We start from the raw sequence: 27,818 nt of genomic DNA, 5'->3' as shown, positions 1-27,818 counted from the left end.
TAAAAAAACTATTTGAAGATTGAAGACACTCCAGCACAAGGTTATGTTTCAGCATTCCCAAAATTGTGTATGACAATTATAAATTGCTAGCAATGTATTTCAGCTGTGCTTGTCCACATCTGGTCACCTTGTGACTTCTAGCAGGCAAATTAAATGCAATCCCAATTGTATGCATGTTTCAATCACCTGTCTCTCATCTCTGGAGGACAGAAAGAATCTGTTACAGTTCTTAGCTAAAATGCAGGGATTTTCTAGACCTTCCTGTAGGTCAAATGTAATGCACGCCTGAAAGAACAAACAGCACTACAGCAACAGGCTGAGCTTATCAATCACTGGCATTTTAATGTTGACCCCCTTGCCAAAATCCGTGTGGTTTCTGGAGGGATTCCTCAACTTCAAAACCTGGTCCCTACCCTTCTGCCCTCCTCAGCAGCCCCACACCATGCTAAGCAAGTGAGGAATGCTCTCAAACCCAGGCCTTACACTGGGCATCTGTAGGCAAGATAGCTGTAAGTTCAAAGTTTCCGTGGATACTTATTTATTTATTTATGAGTGGGCTCATGTGTCACATTCTTGCACTTTATGGTGCACTGACAAAAATGTTTATAAATCTGCAGCACAGAGGGAAAACAGGGAGATTGTGATGGAGAGAGGAGGAAAGGGAGGAACAGGCGGGGGTACAGGATGGACTGTGAGGACTCATTTCTGCATAGGCTCATTTTCCAAATGAGTACATAACAAGACTACCAGGGAAGAAAATTACAGCAAATGCCAAAGGTCAGGCTCCTGAGTCTAGAGAGAGCAGCATTCAAGCCAGTGGTCTGATTTGGAAGCCTTTGGTTGCCTTGGTTTTACGCTGCGCTTTAAGTAAATCAGCCTGCAAAAAATTAGAGTGCAGTATTCTTGTCCACATTCTCTTTCTATGATGAGGTGACTCACTGGATGAGGAAAAGGCGATGATGTTGTCTACCTAGACTTTAGTAAAGCCTCTAACAGCATTTCCCACAGCATACTCATGGAGAAACTGGCTGCTCATGGCTTGGACAGGTGTACTCTTCACTGAGTAAAACACTGGCTGGATGGCTGAGCCCAAAGAGTTGTGGTGGATGGAGTTAAATCCAGTTGGTGGCCAGTAACAAGTGGTGTTCCCCAGTGCTTAGTATTAGGCCAGTTCTGTTTAATATCTTTTATCAATGACCTGGATGAGAGGATGGAGTGCAATCTTCAATAAATTTGCAGACGACACCAAGTTGGCTGGGAGTGTTGATCTGCCAGAGAGTAGGAAGGCTCTGCAGAGGGATCTGGACAGGCTGGATTGATGGGCCAAGCCTAACTGTATGAGGTTCAACAAGGCAAAGTGCAGGGTCCTGCACTAGCTGGAAAGCTGTTCAGCAGAAAAGGACTTGGGGTGCTGAATGACGGCCGCTTGTGCCCAGGCAGCCAAAAAGGTCAATGGCATCCTGTCCTGTATCAGAAATAGGTTACCAGTGGGACTAGGACAGTGATCATCCCCCTGTACTGGGCACTGGTGAGGCCACACCTTGAATCCTGTATTCAGTTTTGGGCCTCTCACTGCAAGAGAAGACATTGAGGTGCTGGAGCGGGTCCAGAAAAGGGCAACGAACCTGGTGAAGGGTCTGGAGCACAGGTCCTATGAGGAACAGCTGAGGGAACTGGGGTTTTTTAGTCTGGAGAAAAGGAGGCTTAGGGGGGATCTTATTGCTCTCTACAACTACCTGAAAGGAGATTGTAGCAAGGTGGATGTTGGTCTCCTCTCCCAAGTAACACGCGATAGGACAAGAGGAAATGGCCTCAGATTGCTCCGTGGGAGGTTTAGATTGGGTATTAGGAAAAATTTCTTCACCACAAGGGTTGTCCAGCATTGGAACAGGCTGCCCAGGGAAGTGGTTGAGTCACCATCCCTGGAGGTATTTAAAAGATGTATAGGTGCTTAGGGGACATGGTTTAGAGGCGGACTTGGCAGTAGTAGGCTAAGGGTTGGACTTGATGGTCTCAAAGGTCTTTTCCAACCTGAATGATTCTATGATTCTATTTTAGTTTTCCTACCTGGTGTCAAAATATACACATGGAAAGTCAGGCAGACAGAGTCAGTCAGTCCTAAATGCCGTAATTCAGCCAGGGACCAGGGCACTTGGTATGGAATAGCTCACACCAAACCTGGCAATACATTGTGCTGCATGTCTAAAACACACCCAGCTCCTCTTTTCCTTCAGCTACAGGTACATCTAATTCAATCACTGCAAACCCAAAGTGAAGTATGCCAGTGTTACCTAGTTTAAGCCTTTCCCTTGCAATTTCCCATTTGCTGGCATCATAAGGCAGACGTTCACATTGCTCATCTAAAGGGACTTCGTCAGGATCCATTATGATTGACAGATAATGGTTGGTCTTCATTTTGGAGGAGTAAGGCTAGAAAAGAAAGAATATTGCAAAATTAGAAAGAGGATAAGGATATCTGTCAGCATCTTCTTGTTTGGATCAGGGTCTCCAAGTTAATTCTGTACATGGAGCTGTGTGTTTCATAGTTTAATAGATGGTTTGGTTAAGCTCCCTTTGGCTTTTTTATATATTGCAAGACTTTTTATGTAAAAGAAACTCCTTCCTCTAGCTTTCCTCCTATGTGGCATATCAGTTTCTTCAATGAAATCCATGTGGATCTGTATTAACATATGGTGTTATGATACAGGCCTTCTACACAGTCAAGAGAAATATTTTCAGCAAATGTCTAAACATTGCTGATAAAAATAACTTTCCTTCACAATTGTGCAAAGCGAGAAGTGGCCATATGCAACACATGGGGCTCAACTGACTGTGTTTATTTTTTCCATAAACCCAGCAAAGATCGGTCATATGTGGTTAGAAGTTGTGCAAGACCAGTCATCAGGAGACCAGGCATTATACATTTCAGAAACTGTTTACAAATCTTCAGAATTTTTTACTTCATTGGTGGAAGTGTTCAAGGCCAGGTTGGACAAGGCTCTGAGCAACCCGATCACTGTCAACACTGGAAGGTGCCACTGCCCATGGCAGGAGGGTTGGAACTACATGATCTTTAAGGCCCCTTCCAACCCAAACCCTTCTATAATTTTGTGATTCTACAAAATTATTTGAGTTTGAAGAAATTGATGAACACCCAGGCTCAAACACATTATTTCAAATTGATTTGCCAGAAGTTCAGTTTCTACTGAGCAAATGAATAATCCACTTCACATGAGAAATGTAAGGAAAGATGAACCTAATAGCAAAGTTTTCTGCAGTCCATCCATTTAAAAACATATTTTCCTTCAAAGGATTGCCATTCACGTGTAGAAGGCCCTCAGCAGCATGGTTTAGTGGTGTACTTGGCAGTCCTTGGGTAAAGGTTGGACTTGATGACCTTAAAGTTCTTTTCCAACCTAGTCGATTCTATGTGTTGATGATTCTATGATTCTATGATTCTAATCCACTGGAATTTTCTTGACACAGGAGCACTTACATTTCTATAGAAAAAGTCTAATGTTTGCTCGAATTTCCTGCCTATTAGTTGGAATGATGGAAAGTGTTGAACTAAGCCACTTTGTGTTGCTTTTCCGAAACTCCTGGAAACAGCACATGGGCACAGACACAAACACACATATATACCTACATACTCTTTTCTTGTTGGCTTCTGCGACTTTCAGCTTTCCTTCTCTACAGCTTAGAAATATACCCCTAATACATGCGTTTCAAGACATTTCTTTGACAAGGATACTACTAGCTGTGTATGTTTTGGTTACAAACAAAACTAGACTAAAATGACAGTAGCTAATAGCTCCTGTTTTAGTTGCCTTTCACCATCCCAAATAATCAGAAAGTTTGTCCCAAGATGGATTGCACTGATGCTTGGGAAGAAGTCACTTGGCATAATTCTTGGCTTCAAACCATCCACTGACCCTGGACAGGACATGGATAAGTGGGATATGGATAGAAACAGAGGCATGTTTTGGTGCTCCAAAAAGAGCATTTCTTGATAGAGACGTCTACCAGACTGTTTCTACCAGTGACTTGAGAAGAGCTTTTAAGTGAATCCATCCCAGCAATAAAGCGATAGGGGAGTAGGAAGGTGCTGAGAGCTTCCTACAGTTCTCTCTTGAGGTATGCTGAATACCAAATCATTTGTCACTGTATGTGTAACAGACAGGCTTTAAGAAAATTCTCTCAGAAGCATACAAGTATTTTTTTTCATTGTGGTAATGTAATTTAGAGCTAATTCCAGACATAAATCCTTGAGAGTAAGGGTTTGTAACAGAAACATGGAGAAGACCATAACCATAGGCCAATACTAGCTGGAGAGGCTCATCTGGAAAGAAGTCTTCACATGTCATCAAGTCCCTTGTTCTAGAGCAACAGTGATTATTTTAATAATCTTTTAACAATCTAACAAGCAAATGTCAAATTTTGGTGTCATAACAAATTAAAAAAATAGCTGCAACCCTTTGCTACATTTAAAACTTGCATTTTTCCAAGGGTTTGCAGTCACGTTTTGACTTTTTTCATCATTACTGGTGCGCAGTCAGAACTTGCTTTGTAATTTCTCTTATAGTTACAAAGTTTCTCCACATCTTCAACTGACCTCTACTTTTCTTTCCCCCTCACCCAAACTCCCATGTGTTTCTCCTTATGGAAGTCTGTGGCAATAGGAAGGCAGGCAGCATAGCTGCCGTCGTATCACCCTGGTTTGGAGGTCTGGTCCTGCTTTCCAATAGTCAAAAGAAGTTCTCAGTGCAAAACTTAAGATACAGACAGGCCTTAGTGCAGGTTGGGATAAAATGGTCTGGCGGGCTGCAGTCAGCCTTTAGCGTTCGTCACAGAGCTCGGCCAGCTGGAACATGCTGAGCCATGGTGGCTGTGAGCTGATGCCTGTGGCGCTGCCCTGTGGTACCTCTTATGCTGGGTGAAGGAGGGCAGCTGGGCTCAGCTCTGGTGTGGGAGTGGGGATAGGGGGACATGCAGCCATTCCTTATGTCCTGCAGTGCACCCTGTCTCTCCAGTACCGCCCTTTCCTCAAATCCATCTCCTCCGGAAAACTGTACGAGATCTTTCTGCATTACTGAGGTAGTGTATTTTCTGCTTATGAGAGCTGCTGTGCTTTAAGCTGCACACACCAACCGAGCAATGCAGGCATGGTGCTGTCAGCAAAAAGGGGCTTTAAACCATCACCATCAGCCTTGGACAAGAAGGAGGGTCAGCTGCAGGGGCACTTAACATTATCATTCTGATATAGGGTCATCTCTCTAGAAGCTGCACCACCAAAACTACTTCAGCAAAACATCACTTTGGAAGTGATGTAATTATAGCAGACACTGTGTGCAAACCAGACCTCGGCGTTTGAAGATCTGTCTTAGCGTCTTTAGATCTGTGAAGATCTGTCATTCCCACACACTCAGATCTTCAAAGACATTAAGATGCCAAACCCCCACATCTTTTCAGGGAATGGGGATGCCATTGGTGGGAGTCAGGCACCCAAATGCTTGTGAGACTCAGAGCCCTGCCCCCAACCAGGCTTTGCTTCCTGGTTTACTCATACTCAGCCTTGTGAGTTACAGTTCCCTGAGCACTCATCAGCAGCCTGGTGACTTCTCTGGGAACAAAGGTGAGCAGTAAGTCAATCACATTGTCCTTTCATTAGATTCAGCAATCCCAGTGTCCCGGGAAGGATTTTCTAAATGAGCAAAGGGCTGATAAGGAGAGGCAGGAGCCACTGGGAGCTCCCTGTCCATTCTTACCCTCTTCAGCTTGCGAATGAAGAGGGTCAACAGGAGCCAAAAGAGTGTTGCAGCCACACAGGTACAGGTCAGGGTTATTAGCTCCAGGTTTGACCTCTCCGATGTGCCTGGGAAAATCAAGTGGCAAGCATTTTAGAATATGACCTGCAAAGCAAGGGCACTTTATGTTTCTTTGACATTAAAATAAAATACCAGGAAGGACCAGTTTGTTTTCAATGGAGTATTAATCTCTGTTTGGACTGGCTCGCAGACCCTGGGAAAAAAATGGTCTCCCCAGCAAAGCTGTTGCACTGAGCACAGCAAAATGGCATTTGATCAGCTGTAAAATGTCAGCTCTTCTCTCAGGTGCAGTAGGTTAAGTACCCAGGTTGAGGGTGGCCAGTCAGGTAATAATTTCCTTTAGAGCTGTAAATTCAGCTGCGGGGTATTTTTAGCCAAACTTTCTCTGTGTGAGAATGTGTGCGGGCCTGTGTATGCAGTTTCATGCTCCTCTCCACCCCCAACTGCAAAATCCATCTGGACAAGCCCGTAGCCAAGAGAGGAGCAGAGAGAGGTCTTGAAAACGCTCACTCCCTGGCAGCCTTGGGAGAGGAAGGGGATGCGCGGAGGGGACATTTCTGCTGGCCCTTTCTAGGGGAATGCCGTGGTGTAAGAGCTGCTGCTAACGTGCAGGACAAGCTCCAGGGAGGGCTTGTGCTGGTATAGACACCGGTGAATCCAGGTGTGATCCAGGGCATGCTGCGATGCTGCTGCTTGGGTTTTGCTGTTGGGAGTGTTTGATGCCTTTTCTCAGGTGCTCTGCCTGCTGCACCCCAGCTCAGCGAGCTCTTCTGTGCTGATGGCTGAGCCCTGAAGCCCACATCTCTGCCCTAGCTGTGCTGGAAACCCAGCAGCCTTCACCAAAAACCTTGATGGAGGAGAGCATGGTGCCATGAAGGGACACGGAACTCTCTCCTTCCCCAGCAGCACCTCTCAGAACCCAGCTGGCAGGGAGCAGGGAGACCTCTCCAAACCGGAGAACAGATTAAGCACAGAAAATGGAAAACAAAAACATCTGAAAACAGAGCAGCAGAAAACATGAACATTAGAAACCCAGAGAGTATTAGAGCCCACTGACAGATCTTAAAAAAAAAGTAAAAATTAAATTAATTTCAGACTGCTGTTTAGGGACTCATAGTTTCAGAACAGTCAGTTTTGTAAATCCTGTGATCATGTCAAAATACCACACTTCCCACAATATGTTTTCCATCTGACTGGTAGAAAATGCAAAAATAAAACCCTTCATGCTTTGCCTGTTATTCTGATACACCCTCCACAGAGAGAAAATGAAAGGACAAGGAGTAATCTTGAACATGATTTCACAGTAGTTTTGTCAACAGCACTTGCAGCAGTTTCAGACCCCTGGCAGCTCGGTGTTGCTCCTGACACATGAAAAAGGGATGATAGATGCCTCATTGGTGGGTTTACCACATAATCCAGAGGGATGTGCCGCCTGGTTTCAAGCAAGGCTACAGAGCTTTGTTCAGAGGTTGAATTGCTTCCTGTAGCTGCAGCTTAACTAGCATAATATCTTTCCTCTGTAAAGGTGATAATCAGGTTTGCATTCATGCCCTATGTCTACGATTCCTCTGTCATGTCCATTCTGGAGCTTTAAAATAAAGCTCACTGAAGAAAAACAATGACCTCAACTACAAACAGAGATATAAAGAATCTGTTTCTTCAAAATACCAAGAGTGTTAATTTTTCACCAGTATTTTTTAAAAGGCTTGATTTAGGCATGGGACATAGTGATATAGTGATAACAGAAATGATACAGCCTAATGCAGCTTGACTACCCTCTGGCATCAGGCTTTCCTTTTACATATGGATGCCCTGCTCTTGGTTCTGAGCAGTACCCGTGCAGGTGGTGAGTAATAGTTTCTGACATTTATTAACCAAAACCTAGAGGGGCTGAAGGTTCATTTGGTGCAGCTGTGCCATATGGCAGGACTCAGAACACCCTTGAGGCACAGTACTGCCAGTCCTGAGGTGGAAGGCAGCAACTCCTTAACCGTTACCTTATGCTACCAAGGAGTTAGTGAAAGAAGCAAAGGTGTTGTCTTTGAAATGTCCAAGCTAAATTAGGCAACCAGAAAACATTTCTTCAATCTGGGGTAAGGCTTGGTTTTCGAAAACCAGATTCAATACATTTTCCCACAGCCTCCTCCTAGAGAAACTGATGTATTATGGTCCAGACAAGAGGCCCACGCAGTGGTTGGGGAACTGGCTGCCTGGCTGCATCCAGAGGGTGGTGGTAAATAGCTCCTTTTCCAGCTGGTGACCTGTCACTAATGTAGTCCCCCAGGGATCAATGTTGGGCCCAATGCTGTTTAACGTCTTCACAAGTGACCTGGAAGATGGGATCAAATGCACCCTGATGAAGTTTGCCGATGATACCAATCTGAGTGGGAAAGTGGACACCTCAGAAGGGAGAGCCACCATGCAGGAAGACCCGGTTAGGGTGAAAGAGTGGGCCAACAAAAACGTTACAAAATTCAATAAGGACAAGTGCAAGGTCTTGCACCCGGGAAAATACAATCCAGGAGTACAGCACAGGCTGGGATCTACCCAGCTGGGCAGCAGCTCTGTGGAAAGGGACCTGGGGGTCCTGGTGGACATCAAGCCCAATGTGAGTGAACAGTGTGCTGCTGCGGCAAAGAAAGCCAACAGGTTGCCGGGTTACATTAACAAAGACACCAACAGCAGAGGTAAACATGTCATTATCCCACTCTACTCAGTGCTTGTCTGGCCACATCAGGAATACTGTCTTCAGTTTTGGTCCCCGCTGTTCAAAAAAGATGTAGACAGGCTGGAGAGTGTCCAGAGAAGGGCTGTGAAGATGATCAAAGGACTGGGAAGCCATATGAGGAAAGGCTGAGAGAACTGGGGTTGTTCTGCCTTAAGAAAAGAAGGCTCAGGAGAGCCCTTGTCACCATGTTCCAGTATTTAGGGGTGTCTACGAAGAAGATGGAGACTCCTTTTTTAGGATTCCAAGGAGTCACATGGAATCCATGTGATTCCAAGGAGTCACATGGAAAAGACAAGGAATAATGGGTACAAGTTCCTCCTGGGGAAATTCCTATTGGACACAAGAGGAAAATTCTCCACAGTGAGAACAATCAGCCATTGGAATAATTTCCCCAGGGAAGCAGTGGATTCTCCAACGTTGGACACTTTTAAGATTCAGCTGGACAAGGTGCTGGGACATCTTGTCTAGACTGTGTTTTTGCCAAGAAAGGTTGGAGCAGATGATCCTTGAGGTCCCTTCCAGCCTGGTGTTCTATGATTCCATGATTCTGTGATTCTCTGATTCCTAGTCTTGCTAAAAGCCTTGCAGGCAGAGCTGGCTGAATGCCTCTCAGCTGGGTATGAAAAGTTTTGATTTGAGGCAGAACAGGCAACAACACTCAGAAAAGGTCAGGATTAACAGAGTTTGGAGAGGCTTAGAGCAGCTGTAAATCCCTTTCTATGCCCAATAGCCCAAGGTTGCTGGCTCCACCTTACACCCCTCCCAGACTTCCATCCACCAGCTACCTCATCACACACAGACTTTAGCCCATGTGCAATTCTGTTCCATTCGCCTGACTCCCTGTGGCCAGTGGCAACCTCCTTCCCGTCCCAGAGCCCCTCCGAAATCCTCCCACTCCATCCTGTGTCTCTGCAGTGCTGCAGAGAGGCAAGGAGAGGGCAAGTGAAGAAGTGCCACTAATAGCAGCTTCTGTCTCTCAGCAGTAACAGGAGCCACCAGGACTATGCAGCCATGTGGGGATGAGAACCTGGACTAATGTGCTGACCTCTCCAGGTATGAGCTGAAGGCTTGGGCTGGCATGGGCTCTGTCATTAGGATTTCAGCTCTAAGCATCAAAGTGCAACTCAGTTGTTAAGGGAAAAAACAACTCTTGGGGAACTAACACTACTCTGTTGCACCCAAAACATCCCTCATCCCTAGACCAATATGATCCAGCCTGTTTAATCCATGTAATCCAATGATCACGGCAGTGCAGCACTGGCATGGGTGCTTAGAAATGCTGAGGAATTTCATGGCAAATCATCCACTCAGAGAGCAGAGCTGAAGAAGAAGAGCCGGCAAAGAAGGCCCGTGTTCCCCCTATGCTCAGCAGCTTGTGTGCCCTGGCTTTTAGGGACACACTTCCCTCCGCCTGCTGGGTGCTCTGGCAGCCATTTGCTATTCCATTTCCATCTTTGCAGATTTGCTGCTTCTTCAGTTCCTCAGCCAAGGGCAAGCAGACGGCTTGCTCTGACATGTCCACAAATGCAACCCCTTTCCTTCTCAGACAGCCCAGCAAGCACAGCTTCCAAATCAAACGTGGGCTGTGATTATTTAAAGGCAGCCCTTTGATTCCACTTTCCACTCACCCATCTCAGATAGATACAAAAATAACACATTGTTTTATCTGTGAGTATAAGAATGTTTTTTCAGAGGAAATAAAGAGAGCAGACAGTTTCCTTCCTGACTTATTCACAAACTACTCTTCCAATCTGTTAAACATGGCCATCGACACGAGGTGTTTCTCCACTCCCTTTGATCTGCAGCCCTATGCTCCGAGAGCTCCTGGGGTGGAGGGAAGGTTTGGTGCTCACAGTGACAGAGTCTGTACTTCTCAGAAAGACAAGCAAGTGGCAAAGCCTAGAGAGAGCCTCACATTTAAGCCCTGACCTTGTCCAGGCTCAGGGATGGGGTGAGAAGCTGCTGTTTCCTGGGAGATGAATAGACCCTACAGGTCAATGTAGGAATGCGTGAAAAAAACTCCGGCGTTGTTCCTTCATGTATTAGGCATTTTCTTTGATCACAGTAGGTAAGACAAACTCTCTCTCTTATTCTCATCCAGTATCAAAGCTGTTTATTTTAATATGGTAGTCTTCAACTTTTGTTTATTTAAGAGCTCCTGTAGGAGCCGCATAGGAACATATTGCCACTGATTCTTCAGGACATGTAACCAGAGAAGAAGCCCTCCTGGCTGCTTTCTTTCCTTCCTCTGAATAACAGACTAGGAGATACGACTTCCTAGAAACCATCTGACAGAATGCTTGCAGTTGTAATAAATAGCCAAGCTACAATGATGTTAAAAATCAATACAATAATGAATTACATTGCCCACGACTATCAATTAGTAGGATCCATTGGACAGTAAGCTCTTAAGCACAAGTTATTCTTTTAGCTATTATAGCAGCCATAAAAACCTTAGTATTGGGAGACAGGTGTTTTTAACTCCTAGATAATACCAGTTTGGCCAGCCCACATGTACCAGTGCTTATCCCAGACCTTTTAAAGCAAAACCATCATTGTATCATCAACAATCACCATTAACTGAGACTGCTAACACTCTCATGGCAGAAAATCAATACTGATTTACTAGCTGTAGTTGCCTTCTGCTGGAGGGTAGTTTCCAAATACTCAGTAGTATTCTGACACATCTAGCAGCTGTATGAGAATATCCATAAAGACATAATCTCTCCTGAGAGGCTGACAGTAGTCAAATTTTCTTCTATAAAGAGAAACTAAATGCATTTATGACTATTTAATTAACAGATGAGATCAGTGAGATAGGTTATGTCAAATTCAGTTCATACATGGTACTGACGTATCGAAAATGTTAACGTGCTTCTCTTATGTCATAATATATGAACCAAAAGGGTTCATGAAACTGAAATCCATGAAACTGAAAAGTCACTGAATAAACTTTACTTTTGTGCAGTGTAAAATTTCTTGACAGAAGTCACTGCCACAGGCCTGAGTCAAGCTTGGTAGGAGGCAGAACAATGTGGACATTTAAATATATAGCAAAGTAATTCAAGTAATAGTTACAGAAATAACTAGATCATAACTACTTTTTACAACAAGTATCTTTGAAAAATGCATATGTAGCTATTGCTAGACTAAAATCTTCTAGTCCGATTTGGCAGTTTGCTTTACGTTGAAAATAAACAAATGAAAATATCCCAGGTCTCTAATTTCTACGGAATTAACCTGAAATGGGAAAATGAGTGGGTAGGAGAGTGTTCCTTACTCTGTTTTTTGTTTGTTTTGACAATACTAAATTTACATTTGTCTTCTACCCTGACCTGATCTTTGTTGGGTTGAAGCAATTCTTCTTTTTAGATCAGTGTAAACATGCTCTGAGTTAGCATTTCCTGCTAGGCTTCCTTTCCAACCTGGTACGCTTCCTTTGCTAGGACTTCCTTCAAATTGCTGCCTTCAGAGATCACATGAGCCCCAAGTCATACCCCCACCTTTTCAGCTAGAGTAAGAACATCACCCTGGTGAGCTTGCCTTCCAATTTGAAACTGTGCTTTACCTTGTACCGTGACATATGCTGCACTCTCCACGGACCCTTTTAAGTTGGTGGCTACACACTGGTAAAGTCCTTCATCCTCCTCTTTTACTCTTTCAATAAACAGCATTCGGCTTCCGGGCCCTAAAATTATTCCTGTGAAATGAAATATTTTTCAATGAGAAGGAGCCAGGATATAAACAAAAACAGGCCCTTGTGTAATAATCTCTGCTGTAAGTTCTTCTGAAAAGAAATCTGAGCATGCAGACTGCACAGCACAATGTTATCTGCAGGAAAGCCAAATATTCTTGGATGTTCTGGGAATCTTTTGGAAATCAGTGTTTACAAAGCACTTGTGTGAAGGAAAAAGCTCAGCCCAAGGGAACGATCTGGAAACACTTGGTACTGCGTATATTGATTAGCATGGTGCCTATACTGTCATGTAGGTGAGTTCTTCAGCATGTCTCCAGTTTTTGGAAAACGGGTGGTCTGATTACTGCACTTGCAGGAGTAGGTCTGCCCCCACAGCAACTCAAGCTTCCAAGACCCAGTTCTATGCATCCACACTGGCCATACGGGCAGAAGGCTCACTCCAAATCCCAGTTGCCCCTGTGGCATGCAACAACAAGCCCCTTCACAAGGGACCCCAGCTGGTGCAAGAGAAATCCCATGAGGTGTGCCCTAAAACACAGGAGTTACCTGAAGCTTCCAACATCTCGTTTATTCCACCCAGAAGCCAGCCTGGGCAGTACTCCAGCAAGTGAGGAAGAGGCAGGGAGCAGATGTGGCCTCAGGACTGCCTCTAAGGCACCGCACAGCCAGGAAACATGCAGTCAAGTACATGTGTGTTTGCCTCCATCAGAACCGCCAGAGTGTACTCCCACCATCTCTTTCAGTCACCTAACTAAAGTGCTCTGACCTGCCCTCTAAAGACATCTTTCTGGCTACTAACTTTATGTGTTGCATCACACCCAAGTTAAACACATAACACCCATTTTAGAGGGGAATGTTAATAATGCACATTACAACGATGTGGTCACTGTAAAGCTTTATGGAATCCAGCTTTAGATTAAGTTTAGTGCCTGGGCTGCAAGTCTGCAAAGGCTTACAATTCACTTGGAGAAATTCTCGGATGTTTTCCCAGTTGCCTTTATTCACTCCATATTAATTTCTAATAATACAGGACAGAACCATAAACATGAACTTTCTAAAACATTGTTATTAAAGAGTACACTTACGATGCAAGTACCTACAGACCAAACCTCCTTGAACATTTTTGCTGAGCTTGTAACACTAACTCATTATGAGCTTCAGATCTGAATGTGGATGAATTCCTATGAGAAAGGTTTTGCCTTTTCCCCCATCATTCATCTCCACCTGAAATCTCCAAGGAACACTTCCATGACTGTGGTGTCAGCAGAACTGGGTATATAGCCTTAGCTGATCTTTGAAGCCACATTCCAGAGACAGCAGTAAACATCTCCCAGAGTTTTCCTGCAGCTGCAGTATGCCACCTGAGAAGTTGTTCCTCTCTGCTACGTGAGACCTGGAGTCCTCTGCTGCCAGCAGACACATTTTGGTTTTGGACACCCCAGATATGGATTTAGTCTGGTGAATCAAGAGCCGGCTTTCCATACCTGACCACAGACTCTCCTGGTAGTCCTCCTACACACATCGCACAAGCTTGGTTTTCTCCTGTCTAGCTATACGTTGGCCAAGATGCCTGATCCTTAGGCTCCCTCTATAGTAAATTGAGAGAAGTATGTTTCTCTGGAGATGACTCTTCTAAGATGCAAATTGAGAGCTATATTTTTTATACTGACTCCATAGAGACCCTTTGTGTCTACACTTCCAGCCTGGCTGAGGTTTTGGAGTGAGATAGAATAGCCCAGAGCACCCGTGCTGCCGCCTGCCTGCCTTCAATGCCTGGGCAATTCTTCCTTACATCCAGGTACTGATGCCAACGACTCTGCAAATGGCTATCTAAGGCAAATGGGTAAATAAAAAGGCTGCAAAAGGTAGGTGAGTATGCAGAGTTCTCACCTGATTCTTGCTGTATTTCCTCATGGTTTTTAAACCAGGATATCTGGGGCTCGGGGATGCCATGAACCTGGCACTCCAATATGGCAGAGTTACTGGTGTTCACTGTCTGATCCGTAAGGTGCCGCAGCAGGGCTGGTGCCTCTTGAGCTACAAGACAAAACAACACCTCCATTTTACATTCTTGTAACTGTGGGGGTTTAATTATCTTTCCTACCAGCATTTTACTGATGTTAGAGATTGTTATGGCTGTTCTACCAAGTTAATCATTCACAGATTTTATTTACCATTCCAGTTTGCTAAAGTGTTTGGTATTTACAGAGTACTCCCACTATTCAGTGATATCAAGTCATGATGAACAAGTTATGAAGACCCAGTGACGACACCATTTCAAAGATTTCTTCAGTTCCATTACCGACCATATTTGGCTATCAAAAGCAATGAGTTTCTAGGAGAGCTCAGGTCTTTGCATCATCAAGAGAAAAAAACTGTGACACCAAAGTTTTAAACAATTAGCATGACACACTTGTAGCAGAGCATCTCTGTGACACTGATATAGCACCATGCGACTTTGTACACCATGATACCCATGTATGTGACTTTTATCATTTACTTTAAAAAGTACAGTTACAAATCATATTCAGTAAACTCACATCATCTAAACCCAGAAACCATAAGCACAGAAGTATTGTGTTACATGTCCCAAAGTCTTCATAAATTCTTCCACTCTGTATTTCACATATTTGGCTGAACATAACAGAGCTTGGCCAAACCACACCACAGCCCACATGCCAAAACTCCGTTGGTAAGAAATGCGCCCGTGTCCTCCGGCATCGCACAGGCACTGGAAACCCTGACGGCAGGGTCCAAAGCGGAGTGATAGCAGGCCACACAGCATACAACCACCACTCCTGTTTCACTCTGATCTACTGACATTCATATGAACACAATGTAGTAAAACACATTTCCATGACAGCCAGTGACAATGAATATTGGAAGTGTGTCTCATCTCTTCTGCTTCGGTGCAAGGGCCTCCCAGAAGGGCATTTCAAAAACACCCTATAAACATCATGTTAGTGTTATCCCTATAAGAATCAAAACAACCAATCTTTCTCAGTTGTTTCAAACCTTTACCACTCCTTCCCCCATTTTGTACAGAGCTGAAGGCTGTTCTGACGAAGATCAAGATATTGGCAATATTTATGCATGTTACATGGCAACGTCTTTCTGTCACATTTGTAACTCTCATGTTATCCTTTCTGGTATTTTGGTTCCTTTAAAGCAGTGATGGAGAATCCAGGATGGTCCTGAGCAATCTCACAGATGCAGATGCTCTGCAGATTCCCCCAGATTCCCCGATCTTGCAAGAAGCGATTATTTGCAACCTTTCCCTTCAATGACACTTCCAGACTCAGCCGTTATCAACGCAGTAAGATTACACATTACAAAATGTGAAAAAAAACAGAGCAGAAAACAACTCTTTGCAAATATTTTCTTTTAGATTGCAATAGACACAGATATACCAAGTTCAAGTATAGTCACAGCTGAATTTCTGACATTCTGTCTTTGGAAGATCTGTCTATCCTTTCAGAAAAACGGACTATCAGATATTTCCATCTTCTCAAACATTCTTTTACCAGCTGTAAATTAAAACTCTCTAGAAAAATTAAGCACCTATGTACTACCAGCTTATGCAGTGTGCATGAACTCCATAGTGTTAAAAGCATTTTTAAAGTAGGCTAGCTTTGTTACACTTTTACCCCTTGAAATTAATTCCGACATAGTCAGGACTGTGCAGTGACCAGTTTGGGCTTTTCTGAGCTGCAAGTCTGTAATTTCCACAGGCAATGCTATTTTCTTTTTTTGTTTACAGTGTAGTAGACAATTTATTCTCTCTTCCCAAACAGTAATGCTCATGAGAGAGGCTGTGAAGTAAATTTTTCAACATATATGTACACAATGACATGGTCAACAATATTTGCCTTGCAACCAAGAAGGCTGCCCTCTTCTCATTGGCACACCACCTGATTTTTGCACAGTTCCATTTTTCACAACACTGTCTATGAAAGGTACCATCTGATACATGTCCACATACGCACGCTGAGAAGAGCTCACATTTATCAGTAGTCCCTGATGGACACCTCAGCCCAGACATCCAAAATGAAGGCGGACAAGATGACAGAACAAAGGCAAATCACACATTCTGTGAGTTACTTGTGATTAATTTTAATTTGTTTACAGCCATACACTAAAGATGGGTTTTCATATTAAGAAAAACTTTTTTTTTGCTTAAAACTTAAATCACCATTCACATACGTTCAACAATTTCTCTGCTGCAATCAGCTGGTTTTTCAAGGACTTGGTCAACCTGAGGATTATTCTCTTCTGCAAACCACCCATTTTCTCCCATTCATTTTTGCAGTGAAGCCAAGGGGGGGCAGTTTCCAACACCCCTCTCTGCCCACTCAAATCGAGGGGCTGCCTTGGCTACTACCAGCAAGCACAGTGCAGGGCTCAGCACCCAGGGCAGCCCTCCAGGCTCATCCTCAGCCCTGGTGTCTTCCCACAAATGCTGCCTTGCCAGGCCAAACTCTGCTCTCAGTTACCCTGAGGAACTTCATTGTAGGCAGAGGTTGGCCCATGGGAGCAACAGGGAGGTCACAGAGTGAAAACATAACAATTTTTTCACTTTGGGGTTTACTTTGGCATTCCATCCATTTTTGCCCTTTGTTATGATTATGTTGTCTGTTCACTTATTTTTATTAATCAGTACAAAAATATAAATACAAGCTTTAATTTTAACACTTAAAAAAAAAAAGATAATTCACACCTTTCTCCCTAAACAATATATTACACAACAAAAGGCAGAGAAACTCCCCAAACCAATGAGATTCTCCAATCATCTGAGGACATCAAAAGTGACATCAGTAGTTTTTATCTGTCCACCAAGAACTGCTTTACTCAAACGTTTCCAGTGAGGTTTCTCTGTGCCTCCCAACAGAGGCAGCCACATCAGGGTGTTACAGCATCCTTGCACAGCATGGGCTTTCAAGCATGGTCAAGACCAGGCTGTCAGGACGTCCACCCAGCAGTGATACACATCACCACAATTCACAACAATTTCACAGAGGAACAGTCTAATAGCCACATCTCTTTTTCTTTGAACCAAACCCACATTGCCTGACAACTGCCTCCTGCAAGTCACTGTGCTCCGGCTCCCAAGACCATGGAAAATTCATAACGTCCTGTCGTCACCGCCCACCTTGCCATCAAATGTCTTCTCATAAAAAAGAGCCTCATAAAAAAGGGGATTCTGTATTGTAACCCTTCTGAAGACTTGCAAATGCCAAAGAGCACACTTGCGTCATTTTTAAGCAGTCACCAAAGATTTCTCTTGCTTTTTAGGCATGTTTTAGAAGAAAAAAAAGAGAGCCAGATCCCTTCGCAAGAACACATTATTTCTGGAAGCCATCACACTAGTAATGAACAAAAGAGCTACTGTATGCAAGCAGGCTATAGGTGACATTTCAAGATATAAATGATTATTCTTTTCTTATTCTGACAACTTCCAGGTTATCAATTGTTTTCTAAGCATTTTAGGCTCCATGAAACTGGCATTATGGGGAAATGCTATTGTTTACCCTTTCACACTTGACAAAAGCAATTCCCACGTGAAAGACAAGTTTAGCCGTGGGACACAGTCTCGATACCTAAAGGAGGAAATAGTCTGGTGAGTTCCCAAGCACAAGAAACTGTCATGTTGTCACCCTCTATTTTAAAAGCACAGCCACTTTGTTCCTTTGCTGTAGCTATTTTGGTCACTACAGTCTGTTTTGTTATGGCTTATGTAAATGCTATATAAATGATCAATCATAAGTGTAACCAAAAATAATAAAAGCTATGTATTGTAAAAAAATAAAGTTATCATCAGATCTATTAAAAATAGTAACTTCTTCCTTATACAGCATTTATAATACACAGAAACACCTCATAGCAAAATAATCACGAAGGAAAAAAAAGGGGGAAAGCTCATGAGGAAGTCTTAGGTTGCCTTTAATTCTCCTTCAACAGTTTGGCTGGTTCTTAATTCCCATAATAAATCCAATTGTCATTTGCATACCAAAAGCAATGAATATTTTTAATGGCTTCAATTTTGAATTTGTATTTTTGAAAACATATTAAACAACTCACTGTGCTGGCTGCAACCTTGTCAGTCGTGTTAGTGTAATATTTCTCATTTAATAAAATAATTACAACATTACAAATTCCTGAACCTTCAGGCCAGGAGCAATACTCACACTTTTATCAGTAGTTTTTTACATTAGTGCAGAACTGACTTTAAAAATTGACCAACACAGCAACTGGAAGTCTACCTGGATTTATTTGGAGAAACATGGTTCACGTCTGTCAATTTTAAAATCATCATTATTATAAATGATATGATAGGTCTGTGCATTATATCAACATTTTTATTTCTTCCCTGCATACTTCTTTTAGAAGGTACTTTTTAAGATTAATGTACTTTAGCGTAGAAAATAATTTCAAATAAATAAGCATTAGAACTTGCTCAGCAGGTAATATTTATAAGTCCATCAAGATCAGATTAAAATAAAAAATATAGAGTCCAGTCAATCTCAAACTGAATTGTGCTCATTCCGCACGTTCAAGTTAACTTATTAAATGTCCATTGTTGACTGAAAACAGCAGTTTTTAAAGTTAATCAGTTTATTCAGCTTTGACACTTTTGACGAGGCCGATATCAAAGTGGAAGAAAAGATTGATCCAGAGTTTTCCTTATCGCTCAGTAGGAGACAGCAAGAGAAAAAATAACAACATGCAAAACGTAGCACAGGGGATCTTCCAAACCCCAGCTTCCACGTGCCTTGTCAAAGCAGAAAACACCCGTCTGAACTCAACTGGAAGCTCACGTGTTATGATTTTTTTGCTATTCTTCCTACATCCAACCCATGGGGGAATGTGCACCACCTCATGGCCTGGAAGGTAGCAACAGTAATAAAAAATCAAGATGATAGGAGACACCTGTTACTGTTTAATGAGTCCTTTAATGTTTTACATTGCTTTGTGTTGTACAATCATTCCTTGTGCTTTTATATTTGAGGATCCGAGAGTAAACAGCCTTTTTGTTGCAGTGCTCACCTCTGATTGTAACGTCTTTCTTTTGAAGCACTTCTTTCCCCGTGTATATGTTCCTTGCTCGGCAGGCATAGGTGCCTGAGTGTGCCAGCGAAACATTCTTGATGGTCAGAGTGAGGGTGATGGAGTACTCCTTTTTGAGGGACCTTTTTGCTTTCGTTTGATTGTTGACTGTCCTCGGTAAAATCCAAGCAATGTCTTTGTACAGGAATTTGTTGGCCGAACAGGACAATATCAAATTCTCTCCTTCAATAGGCACTTTTTCCAAACTAATATGGAATCCACTGGGTACATCTGTCAAAAATCAAGAACACTTTTTAGTTTATATGAAATGAACGAGCCAAAATTAACACGGCGTATATATTCCCCTTTATCAGGAAGCCTTTGTACTAATCAATGTTGATGTCTTCCTGTTGAAGTCTCTAATCTTTCCTTTCATATGCTAGGCTCCAGCTATTCTTATAATTTGTCTTGGAGCTATGAGACACTTGGGCTCAGACATCAGCCGCTGTAAACTGAAGTTGCTCTTGGAAGTAACGAGTTTTTGTAAATGTTATGCCAAGTTAAGACAGATCGGGGCAAGGTACCAAAAGAGATTTATTTAAAGACAGCACAGTGGGACTAAGAAAAAGGAGGAAAATTCTGATCTCAGCTCCAGCTTGCGTGAGAGAAAAGGAGTCTCAGGAGGACAGTAGAAAAATATTGCAGCTCACCATGTTTAGTTATATTGTTTTCTTGTTATTCCTAAGTATTCAGACAAATTATGTCTTATTCCTCAAAAATGCTTCAAATACAGAGAAATTATTGAATCTGTGATTACACACCTGAGAGTTCCCTTGGAACAGAGGTATTTACCCTCCATGCATCTAAAGTGTGTCAGCCACCCAAGAGGAAAGCAGAAACAGTACCCTCTGGCCTCAGTGGCTGATCATGTGTGAGCAGCACACAGATGAAGATCACTCTATTCAGGCTGCTTGGCACTAAACATAGATAAACAATATTTCCACCTGAGAGAAATCAATGACCATGACACTAACTATATGACTTAAGTTTTCACAAGCATTTTTCATAGCCAGTAGTTCCAGCAGGAATAATTTAGCCAACAATATAAAGCCATACTTGAAAAAGTCATGTTTGCAGTTGGTTATAATGTTACTACAGCTTCCTCCGCCGGCGGAGCGGCACAGACCCGTGGCGGTGCGGACTGGCTCCCGGCCGCCTCCGCTTGGGGCTTATCCCTCCAGTGAGGGAGAGTTACCTCAGTGAAAGTAGAAGCAAGTTCCTGAGAGAAAGCACTTCCAAGTTTTACTCCTAGAGTGCAATCTCTTTTGGTTTGTTTGTAGCCAATATTCTGATAAAGTCATTTCCTTCTCAGTCAAGTGACATCAACTTTGGCCATTTTCAATTGTTCTTTCACTGCTAATTGCTATGGCACTTGGCTGTGAACTTGATTCAAAATCATAAGAATGGGTTTGTCTTTCATAAGGGAGGATTATGCCTTCTTTTCTTGCCTCTTAGAGCATGAACAGCTCAACACCGACTTTCATCCAGTTCCATGCTCACCAGCGTCGCTTTGGGTTTAATGTCACAATAGAGGGGTGCATAAGAATAGACCTCCAGTGATTAATATCTCACATCTTTCAGTAACCTCTTTCATTGATTGACCAATCCATCAGATAGATAGCTTCTCCCTAAATCCCCACAATGCAAACTGAGCTGCCTTGCCTCCCCAAGGGGACCATGAACATGACCTGCTCACTGCTGCCTTCCAAACAAAGTTCTGCCTGTTGAAAGTCTGGCATCAGTTGCTGCCATTATTATCCTCTTTTCCACAGTTAGCTTTGAGTGTTAAGCACAGAGTAGATGAGCTCCTGCAAGTCCTGGTTTGGAATTTCCTCTGACAGTAGATGCCTTTCAGGGAGAGGCCTGATTTCTGCTGGTTGAACTCATCGAGCCCTGGCAGTGAAGAGTGTGCCTGTCATTAGCTGTAGTTCAGGGATATAGTCCAAAGATCAACCTAATGGAGAAGTTACACTGACAGATTGGGTATTAAAATCTGTGTATTGACTTGTTTCTCTTACATTTCATTGGGATTCCCTTTTTGACTCTCTCCAGCAAACAAAACTTCATGGAAAACTTTAAATTTAGTAACTTATCTGTGAGTGACTATCATCAACATTGTTTTTGATATGTAAGAGTGCATGATGTTAGATTTTTATCTCAGTTAAGAATACTGGAAGTGCTACTAAGATGAAACCTTTCCTTACACAGGCTACAGCATGTTTATCCTAAACCACCAAAATGTAGACATCTACATAGTTGTTTTGTATATGGGCAAAAGTTTACAGCCCATGGAGTGACACAGGCTCCAAAGGGCAATGCATCCCATTGCCTTAAGATGAGTCAAATTACAGAGATCCAGTTCCCTCACACATAACTGTGAAGAGATCCTACATGACCGCCTTAGGCTTAGATACCTATATTTAAGGTTTAAGTTAGATGAAGTGAATCCCACTCTTTATTTTGTTAAAAAACATTGAATTCAGACACAGAACTGATCAGGCATCCAAAGTTTTGATCACATTGAAGTATCTGGGTGAAAGAAATCAGTACATCTTACTCACAGTACATCTCAAATTGTTCTGGTATCTGTTGGGAAAGCCAGTATGGATCTGAAATACTGCTAATTTTTGACTTTCATAGATACCAGTGCTCAGTAAAAGCTAGGAAGAGCCAAGCAAAACTCTTAAGATGAAACTAAAGATCCTCTGGGGCTGAGGCAAATGAACTATTTTTAACGTAAAAGGATAGCATGCGAAGAGAATAATATAGTTGCAACTACTTCCACGTTGTCAGGTCTGGAGCTCTTCCTAGATGTGTCTTCTGTGAAGAAAGACTATTTTCTGAATAAATCCAGGGACAAAAGCAAAATGCACAGGATTCCAAGGGAATCATTTGTTTAAAGGCTACGAGCCCCCGAATATATGATACCTCTCACCAATTGTTAGAGGCTCAGGCTAGCTAAATAACGTGGCTGGAAATAATGTAAAAGGGTTTTATTTACTTTAGCGATTTGAAGCTTCCTGTGGAAATAGCTCCCAGGTTTCCTGATGGAAGATTTTGTTTATCTTTGCCAAGCACCATCAGGAATCTCAAAATAAAATGCGCTTAGTGACATTGGGAAACCAGGGAGATAAGGCAGAGCTGTTCCTGTTTCACCCTCTGTAATTGCAAACACACCCATGGGCCTGCTGTGTGCCAGCAAAACAGCCCAAAATGTAGGGAAAGGGGCAGGCTGGAGGAAAAGGGGCTACCACAGTTAAATTTGGCATAAAGGTGTTGTTACAGTGACTGTTTCTGTATCAGCAAGCAGGACACCTTTCAGAAATCACTTTTCTACATCACTTTTATATAAGGCTCACAGCAACTTTTGTGCTCTGAACAAAGATTTCCTTTTAGAAATAAGTCAGTGTGACAATACCACAAAAATGCCCTTCATCTGACAGAGGCCATAGGAAAGGAGAGCTACTCCATAGGCCATGGACTTCAGGTCCTACACCCTCAGGCAATGAATAAAATTATAGCACTCTCCAACCACCCAGAGACACATATGCAAGCTGCACTTCAAGCCCAGAAATAATGAAATTTACAATAACTTAAGAAAGGGCTTATTCTTACTGGGTCCTCTCTACTATACCTTCTTGCACATCCATTCTTCCTTGAAGGGGTGGAACATGCCATCACCAAAACACGGTTGCTGGGACAAGCTCTGCTTTCCCACCACCCTCCCAGTGGTTTCTGCCTATAGAAAACAGACTTCTTACACCACTACAACCACTTCACTAGGGCATGTGCATTTTCTCATCCCCAGCGCAAGGCCTGAAGGAGATTGTCTCCAAGGAAAGGGATTATTCCTGTTCAGGACAGGCTTTGCCTCCATCTGCTCTTTGGAGCCCTTTCTGGCAACTCCCCTTCCTACAAGGGATTGCCTTCTCTTGCTTAGACACTTCTCTTACTTTTAAATGCTTACTTTTATATGGTTTGTAAGGCTGGCTTCATATGGTGCCAGCAGACCCAACAACACAAGACAAACTAGCCCCAAGCTACCACACAAGACCTGAAGTATTGGTTTTGGACTCATCACAAGGAAATACTTTGCAGTGTCCTGTTCACATCCATCAGCATTTAGGGCTCTCAATTTTTTATTCCCTCAGTGTGTTTTTCAGCAAACGCCGGACACGTTTGTTTTATTGACGTGAAAAACAGCCACAGCAGTTTGGTCTCAGCCTAATGGAGGAGAATTATGATTACACCACAGAGCCCAACTGATGCACTGTGTGCAAAACAGAAGAATGAGCTTTACTTGATTTTTGAAAGGACAAAACAGCAGGATTGTTTAAGCTTCCTTCAATCAGTGCAACTGAGCGTCAGCGGTTGATCAGGACTTTCCACGTCATGCAACTGAAGTGTTCAGCTCCAGGAACTCTAAGGACAAACACATTTCACCACCCTATATAGAAGGTTTGCCATCAGTCAATATATTACAAATTTCCAAGCCATAATAAAGCTGCCAACTCCTCTCTCTGAACACCAGCCAATAAAAGAGTCTTCAAAGGAAAGTCATAATATTCAGTATGTTCTCATGCAAGCTCTTGTATCAAGAAGAAGGATTTCCTTCTATCCCTGGTCAAGATCTAAGAACTGGAGATCTAAGCAGGGAAACTAACTTGTTCATGTCACTTCACTGAAATATCTGAAATGACCATCAAAACTTTGAAAGGGAGATTTGAATACAGTGAGCGGGGCCTATCAAAATACAGCTTCATTTGGTTTCAGGATTTTCTAGGCAGCATTTTGGAGACTGAGAAGTAAGAGCTAGAAAAGGCCAAATTTGTCATCTTGCACATTAAAAGGGCAACAGCCTCAGTAAGTGACTCGCAATGACTGCTCAAAGTTACATGTGAAGTACCCACATAAAGATGAGCACCATTGGCATGTTAATTTGTGGAGAATTATACATCGTTGTTTAGCTTTCTGTCCAAACAGACACAGCGTAAGCATAGGCATGAAAGCAAAACTAATCTGAGAGTGGGGACAGCAGTCATATTCAAGGTGACAAATGTTCCTATCACGTCCATTAATAGAACATGGAGATATTCTTCTCATTTCTGTATTTTAACAGACAACCTGCCTAGGTGTCACTTGTCTGTTTATACTTCTCATTCTTGTTACCAAATTTCTGAATTTCTAGATAATTGGCATTTTCTAAATGTGGAAGTGTATTATGATATGAAGCTTTAACAGCTGTAGACACCCATGAGCAAGGTCTGCAGGGAAGAAACTGTACCAACAGCACACAGTGGATACCACAAGAAGAAATTATTAGTGCTTGTAGTGGGTGACTCTGTTAAGGGGCACTGAGGCACCCATCTGCTGCCTGACAGGGAGGCACATGAGGTGTGCTGCCTTTGGGACCTAAGTTCCAAGATGTGAGAGAGTGCTGTCAAATGCACCAACAACTATCCACTGCTACTCTTTCATGGGGGCATGAATGACACCACAAGCTGGAACCTGGGCAGAATCAAGGAAGACTACAAAGCCCTGAGGGTCCAAGCGAAAAGTATTGGTGCCCAAGTTACCTTTTTTCTGTTTTACCAGTGAGAGAAAAGGATGCAGCCAAAAATAGATGTACAATGCAAATCAACTCTGGCTTTGTGGCTGGTGTCATCAAAAGGATTTTGGCTTTCATGACATCAGGACGTTCTTCAATGACTATAGCCTGTTAGGGAAGGATGGGATTCTGTCTAGAAGAAGCAAGGGAATCTTCAGCAGCAGGCTGGCCAACTTCACGAGGCAGGCTTTAAACTGAAGAACTCAGGGAGTACGGTCCCAAGTGGCAATGGTCACGCCATGAAGGTTAGTACTAAGACAAAGGTTTTAGATTTTAGAAGAGCAAACTTCAACTCGCTCAGAGCTCAGTTGTGAGGGATTTCGTGGGAAGCTTCCATGAAGGATAAAGGAGGTAGTGAGTGCTGGGAGTTTTTCAAGAATGCTCTCCTGGAGGCACAAAACCAGTTTAAAGGGAAGGGAAGTTGGCGGAGCAAGAGACCACCTTGGCTTAGATGTGAGCTTCTGAGTCATGTACCGGAGATGGAAAAGCAGACAAATACCCATAGAGAACTACAAGAGCATTGCCAGGTGTGCAGAGATGCAGTTAGAAAAGCAAAAGCTCAGCTTGAATTGAAATTGGCCAGAGATGTCGAAAACTACAAGAAAGGGTTCTTCAGGTATGGAAACAAGAAGCAGAAAAAAAAGGAAAATATTGGCCCACTGTTAAACAGGAGAGCTGAAATAGCCACCAACAACACTGAAAAGGCAGAGGTTCTCAACACTTTCTGTCTTTACCAGCACTGCAAAGCTGTTGGGCCCTGGGGCCTGGGGACAAAACTCAAGGTTGATGCAAACACAGACCCACCATCAGTGAAGGAAGAGTTGGTACATAAAAAGGAAAATTTTCCACAGTGAGAACAGTCAGCCATTGGAATAATTTCCCCAGGGAAGTCGTGGATTGCCCAAATTGGACACTTATAAGATTCAGTTGGACAGGGTGCTGGGACATCTTGTCTAGACTGTGCTTTTGCCAAGAAAGGTTGGAGCAGATGATCCTTAAGGTCCCCTCCAACCTGGTGTTCTATGATTATATTACAGCTGGTCAGAATATTTCAAAAACACAAATTTTGGTCCACAAAATCCAGAGGGGGGACATTTTTCAAAAAAGTTTTCTTCCTTTTTTAACCATATCTAATGAGTGTGTGTCTACTCAGAGTGTTAACAGAATGAGTTAGACAAAAATCACTCATCAGAATGATAACTAAAAGGTTGACAACAAAAAACATATGAGAAAGCAAAAATTAAAAGGGATACATAAAAACTATTTTTCCATTTCATCTTCAAGATTACAACTTTGGGATTAAAATATCCAAATTTTTTAACCTTTTTGTCTTTTGTCATACTTCTGAATGAATCACATTTCTTGAATGACCTACCCTGAAAGTTCTCATTATCCTAAGTGTTCTATGTACTACCACTTTGTAAACAAAACCAGAATAAAATCTTTCACCAGAAAACAAACTCCTTGTAATGGCACTTGCAGACATGCTGCCAAATCATGCAGTAGTTATTCTTGAAAACTCCTTGGTTTTGGGATTTTTCCCTGGTAATTCCTGAATTCAAACATTTAACAACTTGTTTCTGAAAACATCCAAATACATCTTGTAATGGAAAAATAGCTGGAAGCATACTCATATGTGCAGCTAACACGAGTATGCTCAGTGTCATGGCCCAAATGACATCCAAAGTTGTCTTTCTCAGAAGAGGGAACAGAACTCTAATTTTTGCCCTGCCACTTTTCTACATACAAGTTACCATAGTCCTTGAGAGCTATGAGAGGCTGCCCGGGTACCCCAGACACCCCTCCTCTAGCACCAAGCTGCCTAAAGACAGTGGCACTGCTCATTGTGAGACCTCCTGGTTGGCAGCAGGATCAGGCTGTAGACACCGCCAATGTCACACATGATACTGGCTTACGGACATATGAGAATACAGTAAAATTTCAGGTATGGAGTGATTGCAGAGACTGGGTGATTTAAAAGGGGGAATTACAGGTTGCTATATTTGTGAGCAATTTGTGTCATGCTGGACACTTGGTGGACGGATGAGTATGAGCCAGCTGTTGTGGCAAACCCTTCTAGGATCACCCAAAAGCATGATATGAGTTTGCAGGTTCACGCGTTACAATTCTCAAACTGTGATATATGAAAAAGCCACAAGAACCTAACAGTTATAATCTCAGGACCAGGAAACATGTTTGGCTCTAGTGGGGTCTAGGTCTTACCTGTTACAATAAAGCTGACATTTCTTTCCGATTTTCCCACTTTATTGGATGCCACACAGCTGTAGATTCCAGAAGATTTGGCTTCAGCTATAACGAGAGTGCTAGCAGTCTGTGAAAGAAAGAAGAGGTTTAGCTCTCACAGGCTCAGGAATTCAGTTAAAGCTTCCCTTCTCTTTTTCCTAAGCCACCCTTGACAGTCCCATGATTCACTCTCTCCATTTGCTCAGTGATGGCACCACTGGGGCTATTTAAAGGACATGTCACCATATACAGTTTTGGAAAGGGTAGAAGAATAACAGGAAACAAGCTCCTTGCATGACCCTTATATTATCAGAGCCATCATAACCAAAAACCCTTGAATGTGTCTTTCAGATTGATTTATCTCTTGCTGTTGATGTAATGATAAGCTACAAAACATGGAACATGACAAAATGTGGTATACCTGAGGAGATAAATAGCCTGTAGGAGAGCCAGACTGCAAGAGGAATAGGTGAAGCATGCCTCAGGCACTTGGAAAATGCTGGGAAAAAAGTATCTGTTTGGCACTACCAATTTGATTTCTCTTTCATTTTCTCATATACATGTTGCGTGACAAAAGACAGGGGCAGAAGAGATGTTTACTCATCCTTTTTC

General features: G+C 42.7%; 1 protein-coding gene across 2 annotated transcripts in view; it reads right to left on the bottom strand.

The window, feature by feature from the left end:
* Positions 1-27,818, bottom strand: part of FLT1 (fms related receptor tyrosine kinase 1) — a 115,918-nt gene that overhangs the window by 27,365 nt on the left and 60,735 nt on the right. Inside the window, exons 12-17 of one of the 2 annotated variants that reach the window (XM_030477809.1) lie at positions 27,186-27,294; positions 19,295-19,585; positions 14,141-14,287; positions 12,122-12,253; positions 5,766-5,872; positions 2,292-2,430 (exon numbers count right to left, since the gene is read on the bottom strand). In XM_030477809.1, the coding sequence (XP_030333669.1) occupies positions 2,292-2,430; positions 5,766-5,872; positions 12,122-12,253; positions 14,141-14,287; positions 19,295-19,585; positions 27,186-27,294 (925 nt within the window). The remainder of the gene's footprint in view (positions 1-2,291; positions 2,431-5,765; positions 5,873-12,121; positions 12,254-14,140; positions 14,288-19,294; positions 19,586-27,185; positions 27,295-27,818) is intronic. The other variant, XM_030477810.1, reaches the window with a different exon arrangement.

Source organism: Strigops habroptila, chromosome 2 (assembly GCF_004027225.2).
Source record: "Strigops habroptila isolate Jane chromosome 2, bStrHab1.2.pri, whole genome shotgun sequence".
Classification (NCBI taxonomy): Eukaryota; Metazoa; Chordata; class Aves; order Psittaciformes; family Psittacidae; genus Strigops; species Strigops habroptila.
Note: the sequence above shows the minus strand (reverse complement) of the source record. Positions and strands in the feature narration are given on the sequence as shown.